Source organism: Xiphophorus couchianus, chromosome 9 (genome assembly GCF_001444195.1).
Source record: "Xiphophorus couchianus chromosome 9, X_couchianus-1.0, whole genome shotgun sequence".
Taxonomy (NCBI): Eukaryota; Metazoa; Chordata; class Actinopteri; order Cyprinodontiformes; family Poeciliidae; genus Xiphophorus; species Xiphophorus couchianus.
The window spans coordinates 30,625,775-30,649,863 of NC_040236.1; the positions used below are offsets into that span (position 1 = coordinate 30,625,775).

General features: G+C 38.1%; 1 protein-coding gene across 2 annotated transcripts in view; it reads right to left on the bottom strand.

The window, feature by feature from the left end:
• The window catches only part of ddah1 (dimethylarginine dimethylaminohydrolase 1), a 70,572-nt gene extending 50,001 nt beyond the window's left edge, over positions 1-20,571 (bottom strand). The window contains exons 1-2 of one of the 2 annotated variants that reach the window (XM_028026714.1): positions 20,556-20,571; positions 19,094-19,433 (exon numbers count right to left, since the gene is read on the bottom strand). In XM_028026714.1, coding sequence (XP_027882515.1) covers positions 19,094-19,387 — 294 coding nt within the window. In that variant the 5' untranslated portion in view covers positions 19,388-19,433; positions 20,556-20,571. Of the gene's footprint in view, positions 1-19,093; positions 19,434-19,592; positions 19,814-20,555 lie in introns of those variants that run through there. The other variant, XM_028026715.1, reaches the window with a different exon arrangement.
• Between the last annotated feature and the right edge of the window lie 3,518 nt (positions 20,572-24,089).

Consider the following 24,089-nt stretch of genomic DNA (forward strand, 5'->3'; position numbering starts at 1 on the left):
ACAGCTCTCACTTTGGTTCAACATTTTTTGTTCCTATACATTTTGAAGAAAATAGCGACATGGTTACTATAATGTCAAGCAATATATTATTCAAAAGACAAAGTATAATATCATTAACCTTCAATCAAAGTACTGTAGATCTCAGGTAAATATGCAATAAAAAGAATTGCCCCAGTCTATTGCCTGAAAAGTCAGAGACTTTAATTTTTTTTTTTCTGAAAAGTGTCTGGAAGTTTGCTACGCTTAATCATAGTGAGATGTTTAAATGACGTCAGAGAGAGCACAGAGATAGACTAAGCTGTAAAAGAAATTGTAAGAACATATGTTTAGGTTGACTTTGAGTCTTCCAGGAACCTTTAATTAGTTATTCATGACTCTTTGGAGAGGTATACATTTTATTCGACACAGCAACTCATATCTAATAGCTAACCTTAAATTGGTAGGTGCCTTGAACTTTTTAAATCAGACGACAAGAAAGTAGATTCCAACCTAAATTTGCCAGTCAGAGCAATCAGTTAAAAAGCATAAAGGCAGGAGGAACATTTTTTGTGCAAAAAGAAAAAACAAAAACAAGATCTACTAGCTGGGAATTGTGGCAAAATTGTCAGTGTGGGAGAAGGCTTCTGCTTTAAAGCTGTTATTACCTTAAACCTTTTACACATCAGATTACTGGTAAAAGTGGAAAACACTGCAAGCAGCTCCGAGTCTCCTGTCACATTTAAGGTGTCTATCATCACAGTGTTTATTCTCAAATGATAAAACTGCCGTAACAGGTTAGTGCTGTGAGTATTTATGGGGTGCAGAGAGAGTCTCTGTAAACATACAGCAGCTTAAAAAGATATCAACAGAGGTAACACATGGTTGAGCAAATCTCAAGTATTTGGCCCCAACATGACACTAGAGTAAGTAAAATTATTAACTTTTTCCTCATCTAAAGTAAAAACGGTCAAATTAAAACACGATCTTAAAATTATCTACATGAAAGAAAAAACAAATAAATCTGTCATTGCCAGCTCTCTAAACAGTCCGTTGGAATTTTTCGGCGGGGTTAATTCCTTCTTTCCAAACACAGTAAAAACAAAATACAACATCTGCTCCACCTCTAAGGCCTGTGTATCCTCTGTAGCCTGTCTGCGACATTCACCTCTTCACCAAACCACTTGCTGGAAAGCTAAATAAACATAGTTACACAATGGAAAGAGGATCTTATGTAAGAAGCCATCCAGTGGCCCAAAAGTAAGTTTTCACAGCCCTAGACATGAATACCCTTCCACTGACACATAAATGCACAAACACAGCATTCTTACTGTGCATGCATTGTTTTCTTTTTCTGACTGCAAGGTTTAGTGAATGATCCGTAGAAAAATGAAAAATGGGTAGACCAATCAAATTTTCCTAAGGATCACCAAAACTATGATAATACAAGTTACTTTAAGCTCGATGCTGGAGGCTTGGAATCATCAAACAACATCTAACAAAAACAACTTTGCTTGTGGATCATTTCTGAGAACCTAAGACAAATATGGTTTATGGAGCCTAATCTCTGAATTCTGCAAATATTTTTAAAAAGAAGACTATTATGGAGCTTTAAATATTCAGTTATTATCAACGTTTTTTGAGTATGCGTGACTGAGGAGAGCAGAGCAAAGCAAGACAGAGTGTTTCCAGTGTGTAGCTTGGCGTGAGAACAGACTTAGAGTGTATATAACACCAGACTGTGACAGCACAGGGCAGACAGAGGAGGGAACACACACACACACACACACACACACACACACGCCCCCACGCCCACCCACATGCACACTTTTTTACAGACACACCTCCCTATGGCTCTCTATCACACTCTAACCCTGCTTCCGGGCCTAGCTTCCCTTTTTATTTCTGTCACCCATCAACATAAAATTGCTACATGTAACTACATACATGAATGCAAGTAATAACAACTTTTTCATGAAAAAACTGAAAAGGTAAAAAGCATATATCAAATCCGTTTTGCCTAAATAGAAACATGACTTAAAACACAATGTAGTTAGTTGGTTGCAACAGACACCAGTAAAGTGCCTCAACTTATTGTATTGCTGAGAATATGCTTCATACATTTTAGATATTTGCCAAGATATACTAAGAAATTTGCTGAACTGGATGATTTTCAGATTAATGATCCTATGGATGTGTGAGGGATTTACCCCCCCTCAACAGGTGTTGTTGTTTTTTTGTGCTTCCTGTATTGTTGCTTTATTTAATATTTTGTTTTGATCATCCTCTCTTTCCTTTGAGGTCATGTGCTGCCATGGAGGCGCGCCCATGAGCAGTGATGCCTCGGACCTGGTGTTTCCAATTTACCTTACTGGGAAGGTCCATTCTTTGAGAAGGAGAGATGTCTGTTTTATTTTTTGTTTGGTACCAGCTTATTTTTGTTTGTGTTAAATTGTTAGTTGTAATTCTGTGAATATTTGTTTAGGAATATTGTTTAGCACAAATGTTTGTTCTTTTGTTTACCTGGAAATGTAATTGTTGTCTCCGCCCCTTAATTAGTCCTGGCCATGCTTTAAAAGCCAGGTGGTTTGAATCAGAGGGGTGGCTCCCTCTTGTTTGGAATGTTTGTCAGTTTGTCATGTAATGTGCAAAGAACGGATATAAAGAAAAGTTTAGAGCTCTATAATGGCTGGACTTGTCTGATTTTGGATCGCAAACCAACAGGATGATTAAAAATGTTATCTCTGTTCATTTTTTTTCTTTGCACTTTGTGCTATGTAGACCTCTCTCTTACAAGTGGTGTAATGTTGACTCTGATATCACAATCAGAATCAACTTCATCCACCAACATTATGGGTATAAACATACATGTTAAAATGCATTAGCAAAGCCATCTTGGCACTACCTCAGAAGCTAACATCCACTATCTTCCTTATTTCCCTCTTGAGGTTATCATTGGAAAGGAAAATCATTGCAGCTTCCAGATTAGCCACTTTGCTAATGCCAGTAAATACAATGTCATGTAGCATAGAATAGATGTGCTTAATGAAATCTGCAATTGTACAAATGCTTATAGTTTAGAGTTTGCGTATAGTTTAGAGTTACGTTCCATAGAAATATCTGCAAACAGGAGAATCTGCAACAACTGAACCGTTTATAGGTGAGGGTCTGCTGCGTATGGAATCAAAGTTGAGCTTGACTCTAGCTCAATCAAATTGTGAAATGTAAAGTGAAGTACTACTTCACTTACATTTAGCTAGTGATTATCCCCAGCAATTAATAATACAGCATCAAAATTTGTTTGATTTTAGGTTGTTTTTTGTTTAGGGTTAGCATAAACGTTCAAATTTCATTCATTAAGGCTAAGCCCACAAAGATGTATGTCTCAATGTTATACACATACACAACTTGCATGTAGGTGAAAGAGGTGCAGGAGACATGCCTTCTCCTCAGGGGCCTCCAGCCTCCTGACACTAAGAGAACATTTTAGCATCCATTTGATAGATAACATCTCCCTCTGACTCAACCTGACGTGGAAACTAAACAGCTCAGTCTCACCTTCAGAGACGCACACATATTAGTCATATTTGTATGAATGAAAACGTGTGTATATTGCATTTGTATAATTTCCTGCAGTGAAACTAGGAATCCGTTTCATCCTACCCTCCATTAATGGAGAGAAGCTATGTGAATTCCTCTTGACACATTGATTACCTTTTTGAACATTAACAACTTAAGAATGAATCTGTATCGTAATTTAGATTCAAACTGTTTCAAAAGGAACTGATGTAACCGATTTTGTTTTCTAGCCAGGACAGGATATTCCTTACATTTGATCTGAGTACTTCTCCTCAATCCTCTAAATCACTGGACTTCTTGTTTGCCAATTACATAATTAGTTTACCAGTAAGGCTAATTTATGTAATTTTCGCGTTGCAAATAAGAGTAGATAAAACAGAATGTTCTGTTCAAAAATCATAAAATACATAAGATTTTCTCATTAGTTTGGCAAAATTGTAAACTATAAAGTTTAATTTTGGTGGGCTGTAATTGAAAGCCGCACTACTAAACACAGACTTATCACTTTTGTTGAAAGCTGATGATTGGCTCTTTACAAGGCAAATGATAATCACACTGTCAGGAATGTTCAGCTTTATGTTGTATCACAGACCAACAACTCAATGAACACAATGTAAACTCTGTAAGGATTCACAATAATGTGGTTATAACCAGTTCTTAAATATCAAGAGTGAAATTACATGAAAAGCCAAAAACATAAAACTGAGCAATGTGGCCAAAAATAAAAATAAATTAATCTTAAAGTAGATGGAAAAAATTAACGACTTGCATAGCACCACAGGTCACACCTTTCATTCTTCATGAAGATCATACTAAGTTCATCACAAATAGGTCCCAAACCGCACACACTACCGATCATTTCTTACATCAACTCTCAAAGTTTCCATGAGATAAAAATTAGCTCTCAGTCAAAGTAAGGTTTCCAGATAACGACTTTCACATGGCTATATGCTGAAGTCATAGTTGAGATTAATATCGACTGACTGCTGTATTAATGAGTTCCCCGGTGTCCTGTGGATAAAATAAATGTAAATTAATGATGTATGAAAGGAAAAAAGAAAAAAGCTGAATGAAAATGTTTGACAGAAATTAAGCATAAAGTGTGTGCAACAGAAACATTGCTTATTGATGTTGACAGAAAAATCCTGTTAAAGGTACATTAACAGAATGTTCTGAGCAGATGTGAAAACAGTATTTCTATGGGAGCAGGGATACTGAGGATCCATAGATTTGATACTTGTTGCCAAAACAAGTTTGTCCACAGGACTCTCTCTATGTACAAGTGTTGTACATTAATGGAATTCAAAGAAAGACACATGCATGTCCTTTTGGTTTAGAACTGAATAAGCCGATTTGTTACATCCACTGACAAGTCATCCATGTACAAGTTAAACAGTGCAGGTGAAAGAAGCCCACCCTACTGTAGAAAAAAAAAAAAACTACTTTTCTTTAAGATGCAGCCTACATCAGAATGGATGTTAGCGTTGTACCAAGTTCATTTTAGTTCATTGACTTCTTGCAACTTTCTAAGGACTGAAAAATCTGAAAACTGTGATGTCCCTCTATATGCAGCCCACTGTTCAACAAACAATATTGTGCAATTAGGAAACAGCTAAACAAAGTTGATTTGTGTGTAGTTTATTTGGAGTTTAAATACAGCTGTGCTCTCAAGGCCTCAAAGGGTGAAGAACACCAGCAAGCAAACAGCATTATGATGACTAGCTAGATTATAAAACAACATGCCAAGCTTTGGGTATTTTAAACAACACTGATCAACCAACAGAAAAATTGTCACCCAGTTGCAAACCTATCAAGACATGGCAACCTGCAAAGACAGGATAGAAAACTTTAATCAGAGTTACAGCTTCTACTGCATGTTCTACTACAGTAAAAACCAACTGTGGTAACAAATAACTGTGATAATAAATAACTTAAAATTTAATTAAAAGTTCTGCAAGGTTAAATTTAGAATTTTTCTGCCAATAATGGTAACTGTTAAATCCCATTAATGCTCCTCAAGAGAAAAACCTAAAAGACTGACTGTGGCAAGTTAACTGGACATTTAATTCTAGCTGACAGCTGGCATGACAGACAAGACTAATGGCAATAGCCTGCAAAGTATAAAATATTCCCTCAGGCTCTCCATCTCTGGCAATCAATAAAGACATTGTTTACAGTTTATATCTCAGAGAGAGAGGGAGGGAAAACAGAGAGAGGAAGGAAGTGTGCGGTTTTGTAATATTGAAGATAAAACCTACAATGATTTATTTCAGTCTTGATAGATATGTATCTACACATATGACAAAGATAAAATGACAAAAAATATTCCAATTAGAGACTCATAATTGGAATATCTCCAGCTTTGCACAGTTTTGACTTTTCCATAGTACTTTTAGATGCTTTCAATCTCTCTCTAAAAGTATAAGAACAGCATTTAAAACATGTTTTTTTCCTATAATTCACCCCTTGACTGGTCATTGAGAAACCTGCAACTGCAAAACAGGATTTCAGAATTTCACAGAAAGTCAAAATCTTAGTGATTATGATAATTAGTGTAGCTTGCATTGCCATAACAGCAATGCCTACTTTCATGTTTTCATGTCTATCCCCGAGAGAATTTAGGTCTTCACCATAAATATTTCCTAAAGACTGCAAACCTGTCCAAATCCAGCATGTCCTTTCCAATTCAATCCTTTCTATTATCAGCTGAAAGACTCACTCTCTCACCGACTCGCAGAATGAAGGAACTGCACACAAGTCTTGGCATCACATATAAATAGTCTCTTTAAAAAATGTCTTGCATCTCTGTACTTCTAGCTATCACTCAAGTCTTCTTCAGTCAGTAACAACATTCATGCCCTGTTATCTTTATGTGTTTATGTGCAAAATTTTGTATTTTCAGTGTCTGACTGGCTGGTCACAAGAACAAAACTCAACAAATTTTAACCAATTTATTAGTGCATCTCCAGCTGCAGCTGAGTTGTTTGTATGGTTTGGCACAAACTACAGTTTAAGGACATCAATGAAATCTCCAGATTTAGAATGCAAATAAATCTATGACCATGTGTTTAAAGAATGTAATTTTTTTTTTTAATATTCAAACGTTCAACAGATGGGATTTAAAAATGTAATGAATAAAAGCTATAGGAATTAGGACATTATTTCTGCTTTCAGACTTCATGAAACAGCAAAGCTTAGTGTGTTTGTTCTAGTATTTTCATGAGACTGTTCAAACTAGTTTCAAGGGTAAAGATTAACAGCCTCTCAGTCAATCATTGAACCTTTTTTGAGAAAAACAGAAGCAGAACATGAAGCCATAAAAGTACCTATCTTTTATCCATAAAGTTTACTTGAAACAACAGCATTTTCTGAAAATGTCCTCCCACTGTGTCTTCTAAGAAAGCTGATAACAGTGCAGTAGGCTAAACTTACAAAACAAAGAAAAGAAGATTACATGTCATGTTTTTTGCTCCTAAGGCGTCAAGCAGTAAAAGGGCTTTTGTCTCAACCAGTGAAGAACCCTCACTGGGCTCAGCAAGACTTCTCTTAGCACCGCCTTGCCTGGCTCACTTCCTGTGTCTTCCACTACTCCGACTCGCACACCGAGCCAGACATTCACACACCCACAGTGACGGCGGAGTGTGACCGGGTCATCCTGCAAGGAGTTCCTGTTCGCAAGTGTCCTGCAGCTGTTTCACAGAGTTCTCCACTGTACTGGGAGGTGGCGGTTACAGTAGACCAAACTAAAATGGACTAGAGGTCAAGGCGATGGCACAGGGTGCCATCTGGTCTACATTTTTGTTTCTACTCCACATAAATGAAAAGTAAACACCAGGCGCATCAATCAGGAAAGAAAATCAACTGTCTTTGCTATGAACTCTGCAGATCAAGTGACCCTTTTGAAACTGTAAAGCTGTTTTTTAACCCTGCACTAATAAGAAATTAATAGAATAGAATTCAACTTTATTGTCATTGCACTGTCACAAGTACAAGCAACGAGATGTAATAGCCTGTTAAGTATCTGACTTTATTGGAATTTCTAAAGATTTCAATCTCTATTTACAAAAACATAAAAAAAAATTTAAGGGGTTGAAATCCTATTGCGAGACACTGTAAATCAAGTTAGGACAGAAAAAGTAGCCAATTATCCCAGTTAATTTCCACTTATGATCGGGTGAACTCCCTTCTAAGACCCATTTAATAGTTTGGTTATATTTTATATTTATTCCTAGGAGTACCAAACACATGAGTGCCAATCTCTGTAAAAGCAGTTGCCAAAGGAAGTCATTAAATTATTTAAAGTCATGTCTTTGTAAATATATTTGAATGTCTTGGCACCTTTTAAGTTATTCAAAGCCTCTTTTAAATTCAAAGACCTTTTGCCAACTTAAAACCCAGTTTCTAATCTGATTTATATTTTTTAGTAGAGTGGTATTCTACCAATACCATTATGTAATATATTTATTCTCTTTTGTTGAAAACAGAGTTACCTTCTTTATAGTCAATTGAAACTTTTTTCTGACCCCTCAAGTGTTTTAGGATGGAGAATTTAGTGTTTTCATCTATTTGAGCAGTGAGGCAAAAAAACAGCAAGGGGACGGGTGGGTTAACTGTGGGAGGAATGTGTCAAACAAGGCATGATCACCTCGACCCACTTGCTGCAGGTGGGATGCAGTTGAGTCACCTTCCTCCCCTCAGATCACACTCGGATGTCATGTCTCCCTGTAGGAAACAAAGTTGTTTCCGGAAAGGAAGTCATATAAGAGGCAGGAGGGCGGAGAGGAATCAGGATCTGCAGGTTGTCTAGTCAAAACAAGGCCTCTTTTGCTGTCTGGTGATGGTTTGGGGGTGGAAACGTGAGGCCTGACCGGAAAGGGGGCCCACAGGAACACAAATAACGAGGACCAAACTTAAATATTAGGTCTACAAAAACATGACCTAAATATTGTGGCTGTGGAGCAGAAGGTTCCGTCCAGACTGCAGACCTGGACTCACCCAATCATTTTATACTTATTTTATAACAGAATTTAGCAATTTTTTAATTGCACTCATTTTCCAAGTTCTCTGGTGTTAAGTGAACTCTTTTAGCTGTTTCAATAAAATGAAATAAAATGGAAAAAAATGAAAGAAAAATACTGTACTTCTGGGTGATTAAATTTGGCAGCATTGTCAACCTGACAGTCCATCAGCAAAAATAATTATTAATGCATTGATCTAAATATTTGGATCCATATTTGCTACTAATATTAATGTTACGGCTGACAATCGATATTTGAAGACGCAGTTGAAACCAGAAGTTTGCATGCATTATATACAAAAAGACATGCATTTTTTTCCACACTGTCTGATGTGAAATCAGAATGAACATTTCCCTTTACGTCAATTAGGATGACCAAAATGTTTTCTATTTGCTAGAATAATAAAAAAATGTCTTAAATTTTCTCCTTTTCATTGTTCTGGCATTTAGCAAATAGAAAAAGAAAAAGGGTAATCCTGTTTACAGCTCTGTAAAATGCTGTATAATAGACAGAACATATTTCTGAAGAGTTAATATTAAAGTCAAATTAATGTTTTCAGATTTTAACTGATTTAAAAACATTTTAAATAACATTAGTTCTAAAAAATCCAATGCTGAAACTGAAGGTATGAGATCAAATCTCAGCAACGTGATTCTGAAACTCCTGCACTAAATCTTATTTCTTATTTCCAGGAGTTACCTGTGTCGGGGTTCTTGAAAATGTTCTGACGTTTTTGAAAACCTCAGAGCTGACAAGCTGCTAACCTCCTGGTGTGGGAAGAGGCAACAAAAAAGTTGTGTTTGAGTAGATAGTGTGTTGAATTGCAACATTCAAACCGTTCGCCCATGAAATTGTTCTTCCATCTTTTATTACAAAGAAAAACCACAAACAGTGGGCTGCTGTTTCGAAAGCCACTTTCAAATTTGATCTTTATCATACCTTATGTTACTGAATCACCAAGATCAAGGAAACATTTTATTAGAAGCAGACTGATGGGAAACTTCTCAAGTGCCCACTCTGTCACAGAGAAAAAAAAAACAAGAAATCGTCTGAGTGGACTCTTTATTGTTTTTGTTTTTTCCGCCTGACTCCAACAACTCCCTATTCCACTGAAAACTAATTGTTAAGATGATGTTTAGCTCAAATCACTGAATAATGAAAATATGAGAGTAAAATAATCTAATTTGTCAAGTAGGCTGTCTCAAACTAATAGTTTGAGAAAAATATAATGTTCAGCTAACTGTTTACACTCAAGCTTAGAGAAAACAGCTGCACTCTTAATACAAAATTAAAAAGCAATACATGATATTTCCATATTTGTTCAATTTAAGTTGGTATTCCTCCAGGCAGCGGCGTAGGAAGCGGGGGGGACGGGGGGGACATGTCCCCCCCAATATTGAAGCCAGGTGGATATGTCCCCCCCAAAAAATTGTACCGCAAAATATTGGATTTTGACATTTTTTTAACTAGCGTGCTTTTATTTTGAAGGCGCAGCATCGCGTTACGTCACGGTACTCCCCCTCCCCTCTCTGAACTGCTGAGTGAGCACTTAGAAGGGAGGGAAACAGCGACACAGAAGTCAGAAACTTGCGAATGAGGTAAAATGGTCTGTCGGGAATGCTGCTATGAATATTGCTTATTTATAACGTCTTGTTGTCAGTTCACTTTCATATATAGGAACTGAATCTTTTTGGTTTAATCATCTTAGTCTTGAGATGATCACTCATCCAATATTTAACTGCTAACTTTCTCTAGACGTTTGCTACGCTAGCCAAAATGTCTTTTTTTTTATATATATATCTCATTTCAGTACAATGCCACCACCAACTAAAAGGCTGAAACAGCAGCAGGACTTACTCAGCTTTTTTAAAAAGAGTAACGTCAGTGTGAGTAACAGTCACACAACACAAGGGCAACACCTGTGTTGCCCTTGTGTTGAAATTAGCCCGGTCTGGGCGTGCGTTTTACGAGGATTTTTTATTTTTTGCGTGGTTTTGCTTCGCCGAAATGGACAGATATTATACCTGCCGCGCTCCTGATCGTTAGTTAAAACCACAGGGAGAGTTAATTTTAATTCTTAGCAGCGGCTAACCAACAAATTAACTTCTGCACCTTTATTTCCTCAAATAAACTGCTGGCTCCTCTTTTTAGACTATAAATAGATTAGCACAACATTGACAACTCTGTAGTTTTCTCTGTTCTGTACTGCAAACTGGAATTAAAGGCGCCATTTCTACCAAAGGTCTGGACAGACTGGCGACCTGTCTAGGGTGTACCCCACACCAGAACCTCCCGACCCCACTAAGGGACAAGGGTGTACAGAAAATGGAAGGATAGATGGATTTCTACCAAAGGTTTAGAATGCGTTTTTGAACCAGATGCTTCAAAGCGCCCTGTCCATAATTCTTCAACACACTGTCAGCTCCCTGTCAGAAAGACTTTAGTTCAGAGTCCATAAGATAATACTCTGAAAGGATTTTAATGGATTTATTTTATTTGCCTCTGCGATTAACTCTGCGCGTAAAGTCTGTAATGTGACAAATAAAATGTTTTGTTTGATTTAAAATTGGCCATGTTAGGCTCAAGAGCTGTACCTCATTTCTGAAACCATCTCATATGTTTAGGAGCAACAATGCAGGGACAGCACAAAGGAGACAGGAAAAGGAGAGGATAGTGCAACCGGGCTAGAGGCAGGAAGTCAGAGTGAGGGAGAGACAGGAGTGGAGCAACAGGTAAGATAGAGTAACTCATACGAGTAGATACTTCATGAGAGTCCACAAAAAAAGTTGAAAATTTTAATCTTTTGCTTGTAGTAAGTGTAGTTCAGGGGCATTGAGTGACATTGTAACTTTTCCTTCTAGGGAGTTCAGACTAGGGACACACAGCTGAGAGACTCTGAAGTCAGTGGACAGAGAACAGAGCCAAATCAGCCACATCCAAAATTCATAGACCCTCAAGCTCTAGCCAACAGAACTTTACATTTCCAAGGAAAGTGGTACAAGGAATTTCCCTGGCTACATTATGATGCAGTGAAAAATGGCATTTTGTGTTTTTATTGCATGGCAATTTACCAGGACAAACTCACACCATTTGGTGCAAAATCCGAACCCGCCTTTATCACTTCTGGATTTAAAAATTGGAAAAAAGCATGCGAAAAATTTAAAGCACATGAAAATAGTCACACACATCGTCATGCTGTTTCTGTGACTGCACAAGAAAGTCATCCTATAAATGCCCAATTATCCAGTGCTTTGGCAACTCAGCAAGGTGACAATAGGCACTGTCTGGAGAAAATTGTGAGCTCCATAAAATATTTGGTACGGCAGGGACAAGCTTTGAGAGGGCATGACGATGATGACAGCAATTTGTATCAATTGTTAAAAAATCTGGCAGAAGATGATGCCCTTTTGGCTAAGTGGTTGCTGAGGTCTCAGAAAGAATACCTAAGTCCACAGATACAGAATGAAATCTTGTGTTCTATGAGCAATAGTATTGTCAGTGAAATAGCAGATACAATCAGAAACCTACCAATTTTTGAGTTTGCAATTATTATGGATGGAACACAGGACATTTCTGGGAAAGAACAAGAAAGCATTTGTCTGCGATACATTGACAGTGACATGAAGCCCCATGAAGAGTTTATTGGCTTGTACTCAGTTTCTGAAACAACAGGAAAAAGCCTTGCTGCTGTTGTTAAAGATGTGCTGCTCAGATTAAACTTACCAATGCATGGTTTACGAGGTCAAACTTATGATGGAGCAGCCAATATGTCTGGGAAGCATGCAGGTGCACAGGCACTGATAAAGCAAGAGCAGCCACTAGCATTTTTTGTTCATTGTGGAGCACACTGCACTAATTTAATTGCACAGAAAGCTTGCTTAGCCTCAGTTCTGATCAGAGACGCATTGGATTGGGTGAACCAGCTTGGAGTTCTTTTCTCTCAGTCAGGGAAGTTTAAGGCAATCCATGCAGCAACAGCACATACAGAGAATCCATCGTGCACTGCAATAAAACCCCTCTGCCCCACAAGATGGGCAGTACGGAGCAAAGCAATCAGAGATGTTTTGTCACAGTATGGGTCAGTGCTGGCTAGCTTGCAGGAGATGACTTCTGGTGCCTCAAACACAGCATCCACTGCTAATGGACTGCTGGGGCAGTTTAGGAAAGGTAAAACAGTTTTGGGTCTCATCCTTGCCTCACCTGTGATTGATGAGCTTGAATGCCTGAGCATCTCTTTCCAGAAGAGAACTCAAACCATTGCTGGAATGAGGACTGCTGTGAAAGTTGTTCAGACTTCACTTAAGGCTAAAAGAAATCAAGAAAGTTTCAACACTCTGTTTGAAAAGGCGATGGCTGAGGTTCAGTCTTTGGGTGTTAAACCCATCACAGTTACACAGAGAAGGCCACCCCCAAAACGCTTCACTGAAGGAGCTAAGACACATCAACCTGAATGTGCCAATGACCACTACAGAGGTGAATTCTTTAAAGTATTGGATGTTGTAGATGCACAGCTCACTGGGCTATTTAACCAGGATGACTTGCTGACTTTGCAAAAGTTGGAAGAGACACTTCTCAGTGGAACGATTGATGCTGCAGTCATTGGGAAATACCCAGAGTTGAATAGAGAGTTACTTTCAGTGCAACTTCCTATGTTTAGACTGAACTACTCATTTAGCAACAGCGCAGAAGCTGCAGGGATCATTGGTGGACTGCCTGGAGAGGTCCGTAGACTTTTTGGGCAAGTGGAAACTCTGGTTAGGTTGCTTTTGGTGGTCTCCGTTTCATCCTCTGAGGCAGAGAGAAGTTTCAGTGCGCTTCGTAGACTCAAAACGTGGCTCCGGTCTACAATGACTCAAAACAGGCTTAATCATGTTGCTGTCTGTCATGTACATAAAGATAAACTTGATTTACTGGACAAGAAGTCAGTTTGCAAGCAATTTGTGGCTGCAAATGAAAGGCGGAAAAAACATTTTGGCTCTTTTGCCTAAGCCAGTGTTTGCCATCCTTTTATGTTTCCGGCACATTTTTGGCGAATTATAAATGCATGGCTGTAAAGTGCAATTGTTCAGAAGCACAGAGGTGTTGATCTCTACCTAGGGTTATGTGGCCTATAATCTCTGTGCTAACTGCTTTTCCAACAGTTAAAGCACACTGTAGTCAGTGAGTTAAAAAGCTTGTCTATTAAATGTGTATTTATTGTTGGTAAATATTTCTTCATTTTTGATTTGGTTTAATTAGTCATACAGTTCGACAAACTGAATAAGCATATTTTGATTGATTTTCTTTTCTTCTTTTACTTAATGTTAAAAGTGTGAATAATTTGTTCACTACATTGTCTGTGAGGGCTCTTTCATCTCAGAATTTTGTTTAATCAAAGATTCATTTTTGACCATTATTGCAAGTTTGACAAAATAAAACATATCAAACTTTGCACTTGTGTGGCCTACTGAATTGTTTTTAATCCAACTGAAATATTTGATTTTCTAGTGTGTATGCGGACACTAAATATGCCAAGGGCTGAAGCCCTTGAAAGACATCTCCCTTTGCTTAATAAAAGACTCCAGTCATTTTGTTTGGTGATATGCTCACATCTTATGAACAAATGCATTATGTAAGTTTTAAATGCATTATTTTTGCAAGACACAATTTATAAAGGAATAAAGTAAAAGATTAAATAGCCTTTTTTTTAAGTAGCGTACTTAAGATATATTTCTGTTGAATATTTACGAATCTCAGATTTCCGACATGTGTCCCCCCCAATTGTAAACTTATTCCTACGCCCCTGCCTCCAGGGATCCCCAAAGTCGGTCCTCGGGGGCCGCATCCTGCATGTTTTAGTTCTCTCCCTGGTTTAACGCACCTGGATCAAATGATGGCTCGTTAGAGGCCTAAGAAGAGCATTGACTTGCTGTAAAGGTTGTTACTACCACCAGGGAGAGAACTAAAATATGCAGGATGCCGCCCCTCGAGGATCGACTTTGGGGACCCCTGCTCCAGATGATATGATTATCTCCTGATTCTGTTTTTCTACTCTAGCATCCAGAAAGGAGATCCCCAGAGATGGACCAGGCAAAGATAAATCTGGTGTCTTTTCAACCAAAAGGTCACATGTCACTCTGCTTCTCATTGAACTTTGCTAGCAATCGATGGCAGCACAAATCAAAATGGAGACTTGGCTGGATGGGTTGATGATCCTGCATGACTGCAGCTTTTAACACATAAACCTTTTTTTGGATTGCTCAAAAGGCTATTTTAGTCAGATACATTTCTGTGGGTTCTTTATGGAAACCACACAACATCTTCAGACTGTATCATGTAAGGGAACCTCTACTTGTAAATCCTATTGCACTCTTACATTCTTCCCCTACATTTTACATCTTCTTTTCGTATTATTGCCCTCAACACAGATTTGGTACTTCCTGAATATGAGTTTCCTTTAACCCTGCAGCCTGAATTTTCTTCCTCATTTAAAAGTCATAGTGGATAAAAACAGTTAAAATGCAAATGCATAAACAGAAGTAACCTAATGAGCAAAGAGCAGTACGAACAACTACTGAAAATAAAGCGCTGAGGATTTTTTTTTTTCCCCCCACAGTTACTATTTCCAATTCTCTATTTTATTACGCAGCAACTGTGTGATCAGAAGTCAGGGACAGTGACAATGTTCACATGTATAGCATTATGGCATTAAATGAGGATATTAACAACTTGTAAAAAAAACATTACAGAAAAAAATGTTTCTTATCACCTTAACCTGAATAGGATCTTATTCAGAATAATGGAAAATAGAGGAGACAGAGAATTTATCAAAGCAGTCATCCGGCAATGCGATATCTGCAGAGCACACGTTTCCTTCTTTTATGTAAATTGGAAAAAATACATTTATGATTTTTAGAATGCTATACTACTTTTTTTGTCAATATAAATGTCATTTATATTTGAATGTTAAGGTCAGAAATACTTGGATCTAATGTCGGGTTCACATTGTATGGTTATCAGCCGTCTAAAAAGAAATGAATAAATTCTCTGGTTATGATCATAAGGCGAGGTCGTGAGGGTGACAAAAATACTGACTGCTTTATTGAGCACTCTCGTAAACAAATACCAACAAACAACATCAATCAGTATCAGAAATGTTCTGTGAAAACCACTGTCACTGACAGACATCTGATTATTGTCCACTTTTTCAAGCCCTAAGTGTCCTCTGCTCTCTACTTTTCTTCAGTCGTCTCTCCCTCTTTCAATTATCAAGCTGACTAACATCCTAAACTTTTAGTACTTTTGTTGTTGGACTCATATTTCTGTTGGATCTGTCTGTCATGATGCAGCTGCAGTAAAAACAAATAAAAAATCCAAGCATGAAGTCTTGTTTCTTCTGTAGCACAACAGAGGTTACTGCTGATATTTTATTGAGGAGAGCTCACATGGTGTGACATATTATAGTCCATAGCAAAACAAATACAGTTGTTGGTTCAAGCAAAGCTTTAGATTTACTTATATTGTTTTAAGTAATCATTCTGACTACTACACACCCTATATTTCTGTCAGATTCACCTAAAGCAGTAGGGCTGTTAGCATTTTGTGAATATGTCTGCCGCAGTAATCAGGAAATCAATTAATCACCTGATAAATTAAAATTACCTCAATAATTTCCATTTGCATGATTTATCATTTTTCTCTTCTCTGGAGGACAAAAGTCTTCAGTTTAGTGCGTTGATGTCAACTAGACCTTTATTTCAGATAATTTTGTTTATAATTCATTGTATTTGTGGTTTATGTTGCTTTGTTTATTTATTTTGGACATTTAAAAAAAATCTTCCAGTTCCAGAGTTAAATAATGACTAGAATTTAAAGTTTAAAGATCTTTGTTGATGTGTTCCTGCATTATAGTGTCATTGTCATTATATCATTTGAAAACGGTGTCAAAACAACAATATTATCGTTTATCGTAATCATTTCTGGCTAAATTAATTATGGAGACAAGGCCTACTTTATGAATGTAACCAGCTTGGGACATAAGCAACCCCCATAAGCAATATTGACAAATCAACCACTGTATACCGTAAAATGATGTGGGAATTCAGGAATGAACCTGGCCAATGAGTGAGCAGTGCCACTGTTTAGAGGTACTTTTAGGAAGGTAGTTTCCTCATGCAGGCATTGTTTATATGAGCACATATCATTGCTGGACATGCCTGCTCTAGTGGTTTACATGTTGGCTTTGAAAGAAGCTCAGTTTTACAGCTCATCATTGATCTTTTTTACAAAGGCCTTGAGTTTGCCTCACTGGGATGCTCAGGGCTGCAACAAGCCTCAGGTTAACTTCTGTCTCTTATCCTGCCTTAACCCTGACATAAATCACAGGCACGTCAAACTCAGCTTGAAACTGAATATGGCCTTGTTGGATACGCACCCAAAATCTTCCATTATTTTCCAGACACATGTTTTGTCACAATAACTAACCATTATTCAAATCAAGACAATAATCTCTACCCTAAAAGGTACAGAAAAAGCAAGTCATGGTAGATTTTATTTTCAACATGCATTCAAGATGATTGTTGCTCCAATACCTGAGAATATGCTGCGGCTCTACACCTTTATTTAATGGCATATCATAAAAATCTATAATTCATCAGCTCTATTAAGGAATTGATGGTCTCACAATTCCAAGAACAGAGGGAGGAAGTATGTTAATACATCAAGTAAGTCATTAAGTTTCTTTGAAGTGAGTTTGGGATATAATTAGACGAAAACACTTTAAGCTGATTTTGGGGATTGAAATGTCTATTATAAACCAACTACTCAATGCTTTTCTTTTAAGCTTAGACAAGCACCTTGGTTCCTATGTCAATCGTCCCACAAACAATATCTGCTCTCTAAGATCAAAGCAAAGAGATAATTAATCTCTTTGAAGGATTCGGGCAAAGTTCACAATTTCACTTGAAGAACACAAAGCCAAGCTGTTTTCATGAAACCTTGTAACAAACTGACTACAACCAATGGAGTATTAATGTCTGCACATGTTCAGACACAGCTGCGTCCTAATTCCATGTGAAGAACAAGTACGGGCAGTCCTGAACACTGCACTACTGATCTAAACAGGAAACTGGCAGCAGTAAAAAATGGAGACAAGTCTAGGAATATGTTGGAGTTAAAGTTGTGAACAGCTGAAATGTTAAAACCCATCACAAATGGTTAAGTGTAATTCTGACAGCGCTTGGATGCATCGCTGCAAAGCAAAAGTGCAAAAGGTTGCCAAACACTTTATATGAAAGCATAATTTATCATTGGCCACCAAAATACATAATCTCAATTCCAGAATAAAAGCCTTCATGGTCACTTTAACGCAAAAATTCATTTGCAACCTTACCAGCACATTAAGCAGCTAACTTTGTTTTATCTCCTAGTGCTATTAAAACACCATGTGTGCAGAAATAAGTGTCACATATTAATTTTGCTAAATTGCACTTGCGATTTGCACAAGCGTGTATTCTGTCATTATATATGCTGCTGGCTTGCTATGTTTCCTGCCTACTGCAATAAAGGTAAGTAACCAAACCAGTGCACAAAAAGCATGCACATATTATTATGAGAGTGCTGATGGGGCACATTCATATGCAATACAAACCAAACTGGCAACATGTGCGTCAGATGTGAAACGCGGCGGGGCTGAGGGTGGCTGCACTGAGCTTTCCGATCAATATCTGTGCCGTCAGTGAGGCTGGAGGACCATTATCACCAGTGAGCCAAGTAAAGTGACTCTGATGTGGAATGACAGGGAGCTTTCACAGAATCTGTCCTACCACTCCTCTCATTGCCAAGCACTCACACATGAATACCCCACACTGCAGCTTCCCCTCACTAGGCCACCATGTGCAGTCACACAATGTATTTATTTGTTTCCTTTGTTTTCCAGTCATTTCATTTTTTGGACATATCTGTGGAGACGCTGTGTTTCGCTCAAAGCCATGTGTTCCAACTTAGGTAAAATTGTGTAAGTTATGAGGCAACACCACACTGGATGCCTTGAAATGCATAGTATCTACAATAAAAGAAAGCAAACACTGTGAACTTGCAAATTAATTTGAAATAAAATATACAGGAAAAAAATGCATTAACACCAATTACAAAATTTAATATGACTGACATGGATGTTGTCTTGCAAAGTTATCAAAACATGTTAACAGACTGCACATATTGGTTATTTATTACTGTTTTATATCCATAACTGAGGATGTTGTGCACAATTTGCACATTGAAGAGAGATAAAGGGTTTAATTAATATTTAACTATGTCATCACCATCACACACATGGGCGCTTTATGTGTTGAGTAATCTGCTCTAATGTTGGTCACCTGGAGGTTTTGTCACCTTTCTGTGCATCCCTGAAACCTATTAATTGCATCCAATTGACAACAAGGAGAGGAGGGATTAAGCAAACCCATACAATCCCACATCAAACTTTTTCTCTTCAATTGTATTATTTTGGGCACGTTGAATCATACTGACACATCCCTTACCTCTCTCCTCCTGCTCTCCGCCCCGGGTCTGGTGATGAGCGCCGTCTCGCCGCACACCACTGCCGCGTCCTCCACGAACACGCAGTCCGGGAGCGACTCGTCCGCGGGCAGCTCCACCACCTCCAGCCCGAGCCTCGTCCGCAGCACTTCGACGTACGCCTCGTGTTCCGTCCGCGCCCTTGTCAGGTCCACCTCCGCCTGGCTGGTCCTGAGCGCCTCTTTGGCCAGGGACGCGGGGATTCCTCGGACAACCGCATGGGTGTAGTGACCAAAACCTGCCATCAAACCAGCCATGTTTTCGCTTTCCTCTTTTTCTCTCTCTTTCTTGGCACGCTCAAATCTGGGGAAAAGGGATTGGAGAAAAAAAACACCTTAAGAGACAATTCAGCGAATGAATAAGAAAAAAAAGCCACCCTGTTGACGCAGTGCTGCCTGTCTTGCTTATTTTCTGTCAGTTTGTTGGGTTTTTATTCTTTATTTACAACAGCCTGCAACACACAGTGTCAGTCAGCCGAGCTCCAGTCTCTGGGCGAGCGACAGCTTTCTGTGACGCGCGCCGATCATCACGTGTAGCGCTACGAGGCTGTCAGCCCTCAGAGGCGATCAGTCCAACAAGTGACCGAAACGCACCAGGCTGATCGATTAATCAGTTTCACGCTGTCTCAGCACAGCTGAGCCTTCAAATCAAAGGACTGCTGGAGTAAAACGCCTTTATTCCTTTTCTTTTTTTTTCTCAAACTGTCCCTGTGCCAGTGTATGGTATTACCCACAACCAGCGTCTTACTGTTAACATGTTTACAAAAATGAAGTAGTTTGTGAAATGAATAATTATTTTTTGTTTTAATTATTTGCAAAAAGAAAATATGCAACGTTAAGCTTTACCAAGCTTGACCAGTTAGTCAAACAGTAACTAGCAGAACGGTAACTTAGCCCAAATATCTTTATACCAGGATTTGTAATCTTTTAAATACATCAACTTGTTTCTTCTGACTGACGTTTTAGGAATATTTAGATTGGCATGACCAAAGTCCTGATTTGAATCCAATTCAGATTCTCTGGAGAGAGTTAAAGATTAGGGTGATGGCACAGAGGCCTCAAACCTTAAAGACTTTTTGGACTTGTGGTCAAAATACTAAAAAGAAACATACAAAATCCTGGTCCTGATCCTTTAATTGCTGCAATACAATTAAGGATTTTTCTGTTGATTATCCAGAAGGATTAAAAAAGATCCCTAAAAAATCAAACATGCCCCTTGTTTTTAATCATAGTTTTAATATTTTTAAAATCCTTATAGTCTTTTTACATTGTTTAGTTATCTTCTGTGAGATACCTGAAGTTTGTTTCTGGTAAGAAACAAACTTATCAGACAAGAGGTTTGTTTCTTATCAGAAACCAGCTTTTTGGTTGAATAAAACTCATTTTAAGAAAAATCTCCCAGGGGAAATAATATTTTTGGGCTTACCTGTAGATGTTGTTGTCAACTTCTTCATCACACCTCAAAATCAGAAAAGCAAAAAAAACAAACCATTACCAAAAAGATTCTGCTACCGAGAATCAGTATTACTCAGTAGCAGTAACACTGATTCTGGATGATACTTGTAGTATTCATGACTTGATTTTGTTTTATTTTGAAGTTGCTACCCCCGCAACCTGACCCAGGGATAAAGCGGAAGAAAATGGATGGATGGATGGATCTTACTATCACTTCGGTGTAAATTACTGTGCAATGTTGCACATATTTGTAAAGTAGAAGCATCCATCCATCCATCCACTTTCTGTTCACCCTTGTCCCTAATGGGGTCGGGAGGGTTGCTGGTGCTTATTTCCAGCTAAGTAGAAGCAATCAATTTTAAAAAATTCAATAAAAATGTGAGAAATGTGGATTCATGTGTATTTAATGTGCTTTACTATGATACTCCTAAATAATGTGGGGGAAAAAAGTATAAGTATAGCTTTTCAATGAGGGCCTTAGAGGTGTTGGGGCAAATCAGAGAACAAACAATGACATCAAGACCAAGAAAAATCCCAAACAGGTCAGGGATAAAGTTTTCAAGAAGTTTAAAGCAGCATTAGGTCATAAAACAATTTCCCAAGCTTTGATTATCTCACAGAGCAAAGTCCGTCCACCCATCATACAAAAATGTAAAGAGTATGACACAATTTAAAACCGACCAGATAAACGGACTAGCAAGGAGAACATTATTTAGAGAAGCCACCTAGAGGCCAATGGTAACTGCAGGAGCTGCTTAAATGCTCCGCTCAGGTGGTCAAATCTCTTATTAGGACGTCTATTTGGCATCGAAGGCATTGTTGAAAACAAGCCACAAGAAGTCCCATTTTACTAAGAGATCTTGTCTACAGCAGGTAGAACCAAAATGACACTTTTTGGTCTAGAAACACTGGACACCACCCTTTCAGACACCATTCTCAGTTTGAAATCAGGTAGTGGCAGCATTATGCTGTAGAGATTCTTTTGTTCAGTAGATTCGGTGAACTTGGTCAGAGTTGATGGGAAGATGGATCAAGCTATTTCAACTCTTGAAAAATACCTACATAAGGTATAACAACTACAATAACCTTGAGCTTCAAGTGGAGGTTCACCTTAATGAAGGTGTTAATATAAAAGTTACATTTACCTTTAAGCGAGAAAAAAAAAATGAATGAGAACAACCACATGCATACCAACATAAAACAAGAAGTTCAAATTCTAGAAAAACAAATGTATCCTTACTTGATTTCTGCAGCACTGATTTTCATTATTCCAGCCATGTTTAATAAAATGCTTTTCAAAAGCAAGAAGATAAGAGCACAGCGCCATTCTTCAACCCAATGTTTAAAAGCTTTGCTCTTGGCAGACTTCAAGCAAAAAACACACACAAACTTCAAGGGCAAAGAATATCAAAAGGGGCTTTCTGCTTGTGTGAAGTGTAGGGCAAGTATGGGAGGAATGGCGGGCGGGTGGGGGCTTCTATTCCCTACAGTGCCATCTAAGGAAGGTTCTGGGCCTGGCGAAGCCGTCTGAATGGATGGAATGTTTTGTTCAGACGTCCCAGAAGCACTTTTTTTCCACCACAAGATCTCGGTTTGTCTTTTCTTGTTCCAGATTCACTCAATTATCCTCAACTGTGCTAAACATTCCAGCACATTCTGAGGAGCCCCACATTCCATTTTCCACTCCAGCCAAGATGGCCAAACACTGCCCACCCTCTTCCCAATACCAGCACCTGCCCCCTGCTCAGCCCCCCTTCTTTTCCATCATTCTTGGTTCTGAATGGATAATGCTTATGTTTTTTTCCCCCTTTGAACAGAAGTGAGTTTTCTTACTTTTATTCCTGTATAGCAGAGGATGGAGGGCTGAGTTCATTTCATTCATTTTAAATCCCTTCCTATGCATTGTTTGTTACTTTCCAGAAGATAGACTAGCTTTAAGATATTATTGTGTGAAAAACGTTATTCTGTCTAAATTTTCATCAAATTCCAATCCAGTTTTGACATACAAGTAACACAACACAAATCAATCATTTCCAATGATTGTGCCAGAGCAACTGGAAAATAAATCAATATTCAATTAACATCTGTCCTACTTTATGAAGATACATTTAAAGTCTTGTTACTATTTTACAGAAAAAGTTATGAAGTTGTTCTGCCACCAGAAACTGTCAAGAATAAAGTCGGGTGAATTAGAGGTTCTGATTTATCAGTGCCTTAAGATAAAATGTAAAGAACAAAAATTTGAGTTTTCCTTTTTGACTGACACAACAATTGTAAATGTTTTTTGTTTTTTTTAGCTGAGAAAATGCAAAAATGTTGAAGGGATATGAATTATTTTGCAAGGTGATGGCTTACTTATAAGGTGTGGATTTGTTAATGTTAGGGGCCGATCAGCTCGAGTTCTTGACGAATGGAAAGCAGCATCATGATGCTGAATTTTGGTATTTAGCATCACAGCTGACAGCACACATTCCTCATAGTGGGGCAATATGTGCTTTCCACACTAAAGTAAACTTGTCACCAAAGACTGAACAGGATTTTTTCCCCTTTTTCAATGCTACAAACCTCATCTGGCACATTCTTTTTAAAGAATTACAATAGTGATGATGGTTTGTGTGAAGCAACATTTTAAATTTGCTTATTTTGTGAGGGAACAGTTGAGCAGTACCATGTGTCAGGAGGGGACAGTAACTTAAACACACCCAAACATAATTACATTTTCTTTTCAATATCTAAGCAGAAAATCTGGATCTGTCACATTAGGAATGCATAAGAATAAATTTTTAAAATGTCAACAATTTGGCTAAGTATATAGTAAGAAAAGCTGGGAAAAGTGCATTTTTGCTGCTTTAAACTCTACCAACATGATACAAGAAGAAAACATAAATAATATGAGCTAGATGATGTTATTATTCAATGTTTTATTGAGCTGTTTTAGTATTATTTGCTCCTGTAATACATATTTTCTGTCCGCTTTTTAAAATTTGAATTCTATTTCTTTGAGGAGCACAACACTTTCTACTTCACTTATTCCCACACCTGCCTTTTGTTAGGGATCAGGCATCTTTAGTCATCCCACAAAGAGTGTTTCTGAGGTAGGCAGGGTTGCACCAGGAACCAGGAAGCCTTCCTGATCCCTGGTTTTCCAACCATGTGACTGATATTATTGCTATATGATAAAAATGTTGTCCTAATTGATAAGCAGCAAAGATTGACCTGACCCGCATGATCATTTCCAAGCTGTGCATGAGCAGCTGTCTCTGTGAGTTTGTATTTGATTACTGCCTGTACAATCAGCTGTAAAATGATAAAAAAGAAACCCAGATTGCTCTGACAGGATATGCAATCTGACCTGCAGGCATCAAGCTCTTTACTCCACTTTCTTTGGAAATCCCCATTCTTTTCAACTTAGTCATCACTTCTCAGAGATTTTTATGCATATTTTTCACTTTGATTATTTTGACAGTCAGTCAGAGTATGTAAGGCTTTTGGAATCTGCTCTCTC